Here is an 11,620-nt window from a genome sequence, read left to right on the forward strand (position 1 = left end):
ATTTTCCGACTATTATTATTAGCCTACGTACAAGCAATGCAGCAAATTTGGATATGGTAGATAACTATTAATATTATTGGCCCAGTGTTGCCCGACGGCAATAATAAATATCAGGTATGCTTTTTGTTTTGTTTTTAGGCAGTGAGACGAGAGGCTTTTATTTTGAAGGTTGTGGGGACACAAAGCGGAGTTGCTAATGCTAACCGCTAAACGATGTTAACAGTGCGATTATTTACGGAATTAACTTGCGTCCTGTTAAGAACTATTGCAATTTTAGACCAACAATGTAATCTTCATCGAGTGTATAGTCCAATGACCAAGGAATAATGTATGATCGCTTGGCGAAACCTAAAAACTTCCGCTATAGCGGTCAAACAGGAAGTTATGGCCAAGACCATGGCATGGACCAATCATGGGCTTGCGGTTGGAAAAGTTTGAAAGACCAATGACGTGCAGGGGGAGCTGGAGGTGGGCGGGGTGAGTGAGGGCATGGTAAAATGACTAAAGAAACGAGGCCGGGTGATTTTATGGAGGAGCCCGCCCCCTAGTGTCCACCCTACAATATTTAAATGACACTCGGGGAGGGGAAGCAGAACAGACAAACTGTAAGCTGGGGATCCATCTTGCTCGAAAAAGAGGCGAAGGAGCACGCCTTTTAGTTTTGTCTCTCAAAAAGCTGCATCTTTCCCTGTTAACCGTGCTGGGGAGCCCGAGGAGGGGGCTGTGTCATTGTCTGTAGGATGTCCCGACATGAGGGTGAGTGTATAATAAACAGGTTCAGTGCGCCTTGGTGGCTACCTGGTTAGCTAGCTCCTTAGCTAGCCTGCTAAGTGGATATTCAAGTCAGGGGGTTGTGTGTATTGTAAATGCGCTTTTCACTGAGACCGCTGTGAATATTCAGGCTTATCCCAACCCGCCCTTCCCGGCTGTGGATGGCACTGGCATTAATTTATGTCGGGTCACTCAGATTTTAGCCAAGAAAGCTTTAACTTCAGCCAGTCTCGCAATGATAAGGCAAGATAACGGAGCTTAGCAGTTAGCCATTGCTAATCACTGCGTTACCTTACGTTAGCTAAACTAGCGAGCAAGCTAACGTGTGCTAACATCAGGAGTCGTTACTCGTCCTGCAAGTTAACGTTACTTCTGCCGGCGCTCATTACATTATTAGTTGTGTGTTGTGATATGCATGAATACATTATCATCTTTTGCATACACGTTGGGTCATGTGTCCATGAGTGCTTGTGGTTGCAACACCGCACAGTCCGTTTGGTCGCCTACTCTTGTTAGTGAATGCACTGTCATCAAGAAGACATAAAGTCTGAGGCCTCAGTCGTTGACCGTGAATCAACCACTAGCTGGTGAGCTACTAGCTAGGGAGCTAGTGTTAAGTTATGTTGACTTGCTAACCAGATGGGGGTCCGTGAAGGACTGGGAGTTTGGCCGTCTCTAGTTACCATGTAGTTATAATAGGCCAATCAGCTGGTTATCCTATTTAATCACCTCAAGAGTTGCTATGGTTTTCTTTTATGCAAACATAGGGCAACATCCGGTTAGTTGGCTTCAGGAGAACCAAAGGGAATACTTAACTTACCTGATGTTATGCTTCAGGTGGCTAGAACAGCAAGCTTATTTGCATTGTTTGTTAAATTTGCCTGAGTGAATAAACTAGTTCTTAACATGTTGGCACATTATGTCCTTCCAGCAAGACGATGTTCTTGGTGTAAGTGTGGTGAACGAGAATTTGAATAATAATTTTGAGTAGTCGGGAGATAATTAATATAGGTGGTTAAGTTTGGTTATTATAGGTAGTTAGATTAGCAGATGTATTAGTTGAGTCTACGCCTTTTAATGAACAAGGTGAAATGATGCCTTACTGTATGCTAAAACTATTTAGTGCATAAGGTCTGACCAGTCTTACCAGAGGAAATTCATCTCTGTACTTGAGGTGTAAATGTGAATCTGTCAGTGTCCCTGTTGATGTAGACCTAGTCTTACTTGACATTTCTCTCTTTAAGAGACATAGTACCATTTTACAGACAAAGCTTCACGATAAGCAGAAGTCCCAGTCTTCTACAGGTCAGTTGTTGAGTGTCTGCACCACTTGTCAGAGTGACGGGCAGTGTCAAACTGAGGTGATTACAATCCTTTTGTGGTAAGGAGTAGCACAGGTTTCGCCAATCACCTAAATGTTCAGTGAGGAAAAGCTATGAAAAAAGTTAACTCCAGGGCTATGACATGGCCTGGCATGTTTGGTCGGTGGTCAGTCTGTTGATTTAAATGGTACAAGCTGTTAGTTGCAGGTGGCCAAGGATCCGAGTGATGTGGATGGACTTAATCATTATTGATTAGATAGATAGCCCAGTTTACTTGTAATTTTATTGTTTGGTTGGAGAATAGTGTAGTTTGAGGTAGGGTTTAGGATTAAGATCTGATTTGACCTCGGGGTTTTGTGCTCAGTCTTGGCATAGCAGAGAATATGTAGTACTTAACAAGGAAGTGCTGTAAGAAGATTTTACCGTTCGGAAATCAGTTTATAAAAAATGCACTTGGACATTTTTAAATTGGGCGTGGAAATTAGATGAGAATCAGGAATTTGGCTCTACTGTATGTAGAATTGGGACCATATAGCCTAAGCTTTATTTTATTTGGAATGAGTGTGTCTTTGTTTTGACAGGTACTTGCCTATAGTCCATTTGCCAAATACATTTTTTTCCCCCTCATAGGATACATCAGTAAGACGGGAGCTGGCAGAGTATAATGATACCTGTCTCCTAGAAAATAACCATGTGTGTCTGTGCCGTAGTAGGCTAATGCTTGAGTAAGTCTTGAGTGCAAAAGCACAACAAAGAGTGGAATAGCAGAGTAATGCATATGTGTTAATGATGATTGGTAAATGGCAAAAAATATTCAGATAGAAGATAGATAAAGACTTTCGTTATGTCCTGTGCTTTGATTTGCTCCACTTTACTTTCTTTTGCTCTCTCTTACTTTGTTCGTGACTGTCCTGATTTACCTACAACTGGATTAATGCAAAATATGCTACTTGAAATGAACTTAACATTTCAAGTAGCATATTTCAAGTAGCATATTTTTGTAAACACCACTCAACTGTGCCATATTCATTAAGCTCAAACCTCTCAGCCTAGTCTTTGGCATTTCGTTTTTGAAACCTTGCTAGTGACGTTCATTGGAATGCCAGAATCCTTCACTGCTGGCACTTGTGGGTTGGTGCCACTGCAAAACACATGCTCATGTTAAGTTAGACCAGCCCAGAGGTTGAGACTGCTTTCTCACAGTTATACGGAATTCCTAACTTTATTGACAGATCCCCATGTTGACATTACGATCTCCTTGTCTTTTTGGCAGGTGTGAGCTGTGATGCATGTTTAAAAGGGAACTTTAGAGGGAGACGGTTCAAGTGTTTAATTTGCTACGACTACGACCTGTGTGCATCGTGCTACGAGAGTGGAGCCACAACAACAAGACACACCACAGAGCACCCCATGCAGTGTATATTAACCAGGGTAGACTATGGTAAGGACTTGGCTGACGGCCCAGACAGAAACCCTTGTGGCTTACTGGTCACAGACAAATTCAACATGCCAGTGTAATATGAAATGATTATGTTTTATTACTTGACTGTAGCCTACCTATAGTAATGAGCCTACCATGTGATTACAAATGGTCCATTACGACTGCAGTTTTGATTAATTTCACTGATTAAGCACAGTATTGTACTGAATGCACTATATTTATGTCAATCATCAACTTTATGTATATATTGGTTATATTGGTTGACAGAGACGATAACAGATGCTCTGTTGCTGTCCTCTCCCAGACTTGTATTATGGAGGAGACACTTTCTCAGTAGAGCAACCCCAGTCGTTCACCTGTCCCTACTGTGGCAAGATGGGTTACACAGAGACGTCCCTACAGGAGCATGTCACCTCAGAGCATGCGGAGACTTCCACAGAGGTGGTGAGTATATACAGCACACATGCAGCCACATCAACTGTGCAGCTTGGATTAAGGTCTATAAATGCAGCCCCATAGCATAGCAACACTTTTTTTTTTTGCATAGTCACCATGGCATTTAATTTCTTGGGCTTGTTTCACAGACAAGGATCAAATTTGATCTCAAACAAAATTATTGGTTTCATTTGAAGGATTTTAGAAGTAGGCTTAAACCGTTTTCTAGGAAATTCACAAATTGAGAACTGACAGGACTGGACAGTCCAAAAAGATCTAATGCACTTAAGATATGACTCGATCAGGTATAGGTTGCTGACATTCATGAACAAATGTTTCAGATCAGCCTGCTTTCACAATGTCTCTGTCACTATGTCAGGGGCGTTGTGGGTTAGGGTCGGTTTCACAGCACATTTGTACTGCTGTCGAGAGATTGTAAAGGCGGGGTTGTTTATGCAGGGAAATTGAACTTAGAAAAATAACAGTATCAATCATGCTATACATTTTCCGGTTCTGGTTCATTAGTGACAATGTAAAGGACCTATCAACAAAGTTTGTAACTTTTTTTTTTTAATGTTTTGATGCGTTTAAACTATTAGAAAATGATTGGCCTTCCAGGGTGCTATGGGGTCTAGAGAATTTAGGGGTCTAGAGGTTGGCCTTATATTCAGATATTCAAACTACACACAATATTATTGGCTGTTCATAGTGCTAAAACACTGAGTGGATAGGCAGAGGCTGCTGTCTCTTGCTCTCTCTCTCTCTCACACACACACACACACACATGCGTTGATCGCTCTGCGTGTTTTAGTTTTGGCCAACAGCCTTGGTTTGACAAGAGTGGGAATGCCATTACCAGAGCTGATCACACTATTTCTTTCCATTGTTGACTTTTTTTTTTGTGAGGACATTCTTTTGAGGCAAAGTAAAATAGCAGGCCCCTTTGTCCCTCACATATGAAATGATGTCATACTAAATGATTGTTACTCCAATCTTAAAAGGAATAGTTCACACACAAATGAAATGTGGTCATTATCTACTCAGCCTCATGTCAGTCGAAAGACTGAAGTTTTCATGTCCACACATAACACACAGCAACTTTGCTAGCGCTGCTCCATAAAGGACAAACTTAACCAGTGTTTCGACTGGCATGAGGGGGAGTAGATAATGACCAAATTTTGGTCGCTAGCTCGCTCTGTTCACCACTTTATGGGTCACATGTCCCGCAGGGAGTTAGACTGCAGACTCTCAAGCAGGAGACCAGAGTTTGATTCCCGGCAGTGACGCTTCCACAAAACTCAACGTCGCGGAGCTGTTAGACTCTTAGTCTTGTTTTCAAAAGGCAGCTACTGTTAACTCTAAAAGGCAACTGCATACTTTCCACCATATTTAAATACGTTTTCAATATAGATTTAATGTTTTCTTTACTGCATTGTCCTTTTGCTATGGATAGACCTCCTATTAAGTTGGCAAATAATCATTTAAGCTCATATGTTGGTCACTGTTATCCAAACATAGCTATTCCCCACACAGGCGCTTTATCTGGAACAACTGACTATTTCTTCAACTCTTTCACCAATAACATTTTATAAGTCAACTAATTGATTCTGGTCACTTACACACTTGCAATGACTTGATACAAAAAATTGGTTTTCAAGAATTTCACAAGGAATTTGATAACATGCTTACGGTTATAAAGCTGGCCAGTCACGTGCTACTGTGGTTCAACAAGTGATTTTCCCCATGTTAACCACCTGCCTAACTTCATTGTATTGTTGATTACAGACGACCTAGGTCAATTAGGCTTACTATTAGGCTTATTGTCTTATACAAAGCAAGGCTTTGTTTGCTTGCGAATGTTTCAACCTCTGTTGAAAAATATGCGCTTTTTATCATCCAACATATACATTTCCATGACACCTACTACCCATAAGCCTTGCCAACTCCCGACTCATCACACGATCAGAACAGCCTACACTATTACACTCGTTCCACTGTCACTCCTGTCTCTCCTCAGCGACGATTTAAAAAAATAAATAAATAAAAAAAAAATTGACACAGCAGCTAGCTCTGTGCTCCGCAACAGCCCATAGTATCCTAAAACAGTTACACTTACAAGTCTGATCCACCGTTCTTTCAAGCATTCACTCTTGGGGAATCTGTAAAATGCTGTACATTTTTTACATTCCGGCACAAAACCGGACAAAATTGTTGTCCTTTACCGAGCTACAGCTGTTATGTACACAGTCTTGTATCAATGTTTTTTGCTTGTTTTTCTCAAATTTCAAAATGGAGTTCCAATTTCGTTATCCATTACTTTTGCACTGCAAATTATCGGATTGATTGTGTGGAACCATATGGAACCAGCTATTTTGAAATCTGGGTACTACAAATGATTGGCCAAAACATATTTGGAGCCTTGATAATGTTGGGATTACTACTAGCCAGCTCTATTCCAAACAGGCTCCTTGCGCTGTTGAAAAATAGGCCAGCCTTAAGACCTGTATGCCACCGGTAATGACTTGGGCAGTCGCACAATAAAATGGTCTCGGTATTTTAAATGGAAAAATTTAATAGCTTGATCAGAGAAATAATGAGAAAGAAGTCTATCCTGCTGATATTTATAAATGGACCCCTATATTTGACAGTATAAAATGCAAACGTGCCTGAATCGGGCAACATAAAAATGCAACTACAAATGCACTGAAAAGTCTCTTGCAAAAGTCTTAAGTGTTATCCATGTAATAATAACACTTCAAAATACATTTGTATTGTAAATGTAGACTGTTGCTTCTGCACCATGGAGCAACACTCTGTAGAACTCTATTGTAGAACTATCTTGTAATGTATTTGCAGTTAACTCTTCTGGACAAATGTGAAAATGGTATTGTGAGACTCTCACTTACTCTCATTTCAGATCTGTCCAATATGTGCTGCCTTGCCAGGAGGGGACCCCAACCACGTCACAGATGACTTTACAGCTCACCTCACACTCGAACACAGAGCACCTAGAGATTTAATATCCTTTTGTGTATGCACGAGCATTAGTGCCTGCATTACCCAGACATGTTTACTTGCAATTGTTTATATGTGCAAAAAACATTGATCCTTTTGCACTTAGCTATTTGTGTATTTACCCTTAACGGTTCATGTTTATGATGAGTCCAGCAGTGTCCGGCATGTACGCAGGATGTTCCACCCTGGACGAGGACTGGGCGGTCCCAGAGCACGCCGGACAAATATGCACTTTACTAGCGGCTCCACGGGGGGACTCTCCTCCTCTTCGCAAAGCTCCACATACACCCCCAGTAACAGGGAAGCTATGGACCCCATCGCAGGTGAGGATCAGGGGTTTGCTGTTATACTCTGCACATGGTACACTTCATAGAGGTGGGTTGGAGAGTTGCATGACTTTATTGAAACCTGACTTGGCTAAGAGTCCGGTCCACTCATTGGTACTGAGGCTACCCATCCTGGGGTTGACATAAACCTTCTCAGCCACTTGAGGCACTAAATTTTCACTTGTGCTATAGATGAACTCGCATCCAAATTGGGAAAATGATTTCCATGTAAAAATAAATTGTATATCCATTGTGACAATTTTTGTAATTTAATTGGTCAACAAGACTTGTCAGCACTACATGTGTGTTGACACGTTTTTGTGAACACAGCAAGTCAAGAACAATACATGATAGAAGCTTCATACTCGCACCACAGGTAACTATAACTCCTTAATGCTTAAAGATATGGAGTTCATATCAATACCACCTATGTGTTATGTCGAGGCAATGGAGGATTGATCTCACATGTAATGCAAAATCTTTCTACTTGGTTAGCTACAAGTAATTCACTTTTTCTACAACACTTGTCTGCAATCTGACACACCGAGCAACATTGTTTCTTCATCGCCTCTCTTATTGATTCCTCTGTTCCACTTCGCTCCTCGTCTCTTGAATCTCTTTGGTTTTCTCTCACTTGTCTCCTAAGAGTTCAGCAGCTTGTCAAAGCTTGCGCTCAAAACTTTTCAACCAATCACGTCTTACCGGTGTAGTAGTGATGTCATGCCACCTACTGAAGAGCATACACTGATAACACTCAGTTGCACAGAGAGAGCATGCTTATTTCTTTGACCCATGCAGTTGTGATGTTTGTTTTCTATTTTTTTTATTTATTCATTTTACCTGTTAGTTTGGGTAAATGACGATGCCACTTGTTTTAGGTAATTCGGCTACCATTAATGTTCAACACTGCCATCCCAAATACAATTTATTTTTTTTTATTTTTTATTTTTTTATTTTTATTTTTTTTCACAAAACCAAGGTTGAATTGCATGCATTTGATCCGCCTTAAAAATACAGGCAGCATGAATGCATACAAAGTCGATGAGGCAAACGGAGCAAGATGGACACAACTTTGAATTTTGGGGAAGAGGCGTTATTTTTCAACTCTGTGAAAATCACCTGACGCAGTACAACGAAAGCCATCTGCACAAAAAGCTTAGAAAAGCTGGACTCCCCAAAGAAGACAGTTGTCATGCTGTTTAAGGCTGGTGCAAAAGGATTCAACTGCAAGCATGATGGAATAAAGGGAAAAAGAAAAGTTGGGTGCACAAAACTAAAAGGTGGACAAATTTAATACTGATAGATTTGATATTATACTTGGTCTTGGAGGCTTTTGTGTAATTTCCTGTTAAATATGTTTCCTTCATTATTGTTTGACACCAAAAATAAATAACCTGTATTGATTGGCCGGCCGATGACTGGAAATTAAATAAACGAAAGGGTGGTCTCTGACTCTCTGCACAGTACTGTATACCATACTACATCATACATATACATATTATGTGTGTGTGACTAGGTCATATACTTCATATACATTGTTTACTACACCATATACATATTACACGTCATATACTACGTCATGTACTACATCCTATACCATACTACACACAAACACACTCAGGCCTATGGGCAAATTGGGGTCTTCAAATCACTTGGCCTGCATGTCTTTGGACCTTCTGTTCTGTCAAGTGGAGTCATGTTGTCACATCAATTTTTTTTTGCTTATTTGTCAAGTCGAACAATCTAACTTGGAGTGAGGCGAACATTTCTGAACATATGGTAAAGCCGAAATGTTACAATATCTAAAGAAATGCCTCTGATCTTTCTAATATTATACAATTTGAGTGTCTGACAATAATTATATGAAAATATAGACACAGTTGTGTATATTCACTGTGCATCATGCTTATTAAAGTTACCATGTCTTGGAAAAGCTCTGAGACTAAACACCTTGAAGGGGCTTAGATTGCTTGAATGACAAACCCTGTAGACTACATTTTATTGAAGACTGAAAAGAGGACCTGAACTGGTTGCACTTGCAATGAAACACTATATGTGCAAAACTTCTTCTTCCCATGAGATTAGTTTTTCGGCTTTAATCCCTGGAAAAATGCAGACTAATGGAGTTGAATGTTCTGCTTTGCAGTCGTAGCCAACATGGATCCTATAGTTTTACATTTGGTGGCGACCCGTCTGTTCATGATGCAGTGGATATGTGTAGATCCTCGATTTCTTATTTTTCAGTGAGTCATTTTCTTGTTTTGATATTATTTGATATCAGTGCATGGGCTCCGTCTCTTCTGCATTTCGCCTTTACAGTTGGTTACTTGTATTACTGTGTTTAATGTCGTATCGTCGACGTTATAAACTTGGCCCTTTGTCTGACCTTCATTGACATTTCTTCTGGGAAGTATCTACAGTATGGTCTTTAAATCATGACTTATTTGGGAACAACTAACGATGAGGCTCATTTTTGTCTCTCCTACTGCAGAGTTGTTGTCTCAGCTGTCAGGTGTGCGGCGTGCAGCAGGGGGGCAAATAAACTCATCAGGGCCTTCAGCATCCCAGCTACAACAGCTCCAGATGCAACTGCAGTTGGAGCGCCAGCAGGCGCAGGCGGCGCGGCAGCAGCTGGAGACGGGCCGCCACGCAACGCGACGTAGCAACAACCCGGGCAACATTGGCTCCACCATCCCCCCACCCAACGCAGCATCTGCCAACACGGCCACCGTGGTTGAAAGCAATCCCTCCTCCTCGTCCCACAGCTCCCAGTTCCTACTAGCACGGTGAGTCTGGCCGGTCAGCGGAATTTCTTGATTTTTGTAAACAACACATTGCTTTTCTTTTTTTTTTAACATGGTTGCAAAATGTTGACCCAGACATGAATATAGTTGTAATGCAGTATCTTTGGGTCTGCACTGTCAATATGCTGAAGTGCATTTTGATTGTAATGATGTCTAATGTAATATTTTTTTATTAAAAGTTCAGTTGCAAAAATTGTTATTTAGTCAGGTAGATTATTGATAAAATCGTCAGATTAGTTCCTACTTAAAAGTCTGCTCAGCCCTGCGGATCTTCTCCAGAAACAATTGCATCTGTTGTTTTTTTTTCACATAATTCCATAGCAAGTCAAGCTCATATTGTCTTCCACAACATCGCAGTCTTATAATAAAAGTCATTAATCCGGCTAGTTGTATTCCTCCTTTGTGGTTCCCTTCACACTTCGTCAACAGCATGACCAAGATCTTCTGATTCGAGGAATCGCGTATCAACCAAATGCATTTGACCTAATAATTACCTTTTTCCGAAGGTTGAATGAACCCAAGATGTCGGAGGCAGAGCGGCAGCTGCTGGAAGGAGAGCGCGCCGACCGCAGCCTGTTTGTCCAGGAGCTTCTGTTGTCCACGCTGATGCACGAAGAGAGCTCCTCTTCGGACGAGGACGAGCGCCGAGACTTCGGCGACTTCGGAGCCATGGGTTGCGTGGATATCATGCCTTTAGATGTGGCATTGGAGAACCTTCAGCTTAGAGAGAGCAGCTCTACAAGGAAGGAGCCTCCACCGCCTCCTCTTTGATGTCCGAGCATCAAGCAGACTGTGTCCCCTCTGCTGCAACTGCCAGTGATGGGCAGCAAAAGGCAGTCGTCCCCCTTTTTCTTTTTTCTCACAGTTTGTTTTTTGGTGATTGTAATTTCAGGCCTGTCACCATTTTTGTTACATTGTGAACAAAAATAAATGAGAGCAAGTGGGGTTAAAGTGCAAGTGAGTGCGCAATAGCAACTGAGCGAGCGAGAGAAGAGAAATATATATAAATATATATGAAGTTGATAATCAATTCCACATAACTTTTTTGCTTTATCAGGTAAACGTTACAGGTAGCTGTGGCAGACCTTTGCTTCCTGTGACACGCAAACGGCTCTCCTTATAAATACTCCACATTCAAAACTGAAGAGGGCGTCGGCTCCTCTGATGAAGCTGCTGTGTGTATTTATGACTATTAATAAATAAAAAGTGCTTGGATGGTTTACCATAACTACTGCATGCAGTTATTTGCAGCGTGCATGATTTTTAATGACCTTGTCATTAAAATGGAAAAAAATATCCCAAAGCTTTCAACTGTTTTTAAAGGGTTATTTCAAACATGATGACAAATTTGAGTAGTTTACAAAACTGACATGCTGAAATTGAACTCTAACAATATATTTTGTTAGCTTTTTTTTTTGTTTGTTTGTTTTTTTGCTTTTTTAAATAGTAAAGACAAAACAATTGGATTTTGCAGTAGCTTCTGAAGAAATGCTGCAATGTGTCTGT

The 11,620-nt window shown here is 40.9% G+C and overlaps 1 protein-coding gene across 2 annotated transcripts; it reads left to right on the forward strand.

The window, feature by feature from the left end:
• The first annotated feature begins 594 nt into the window (after positions 1-594).
• kcmf1 (potassium channel modulatory factor 1) lies at positions 595-11,334 on the forward strand. Of its 2 annotated transcripts, XM_071895007.2 has the most exons (7): positions 595-756; positions 3,367-3,534; positions 3,839-3,978; positions 6,887-6,988; positions 7,127-7,307; positions 9,802-10,096; positions 10,621-11,334. In XM_071895007.2, the coding sequence occupies exons 1-7, from the start codon at positions 741-743 to the stop codon at positions 10,883-10,885; spliced, it is 1,167 nt and encodes a 388-aa protein (XP_071751108.1). In that variant the 5' UTR covers positions 595-740; the 3' UTR covers positions 10,886-11,334. The 2 variants fall into 2 exon arrangements, with proteins under 2 accessions (XP_071751108.1, XP_071751109.1); XM_071895008.2 differs by lacking the exon at positions 3,367-3,534.
• Positions 11,335-11,620: the final 286 nt, after the last annotated feature.

Source organism: Centroberyx gerrardi, chromosome 2, assembly GCF_048128805.1.
Source record: "Centroberyx gerrardi isolate f3 chromosome 2, fCenGer3.hap1.cur.20231027, whole genome shotgun sequence".
Lineage (NCBI taxonomy): Eukaryota > Metazoa > Chordata > Actinopteri > Beryciformes > Berycidae > Centroberyx > Centroberyx gerrardi.

Bases quoted from the DNA above. Each gene is read 5' to 3' on its own strand.
- kcmf1 (XM_071895007.2), top strand. The intron at 3,979-6,886 runs GTGAGTATATAC...CTCTCATTTCAG, and splicing joins CGGAGACTTCCACAGAGGTG to ATCTGTCCAATATGTGCTGC. The intron at 7,308-9,801 runs GTGAGGATCAGG...CTCCTACTGCAG, and splicing joins AGCTATGGACCCCATCGCAG to AGTTGTTGTCTCAGCTGTCA.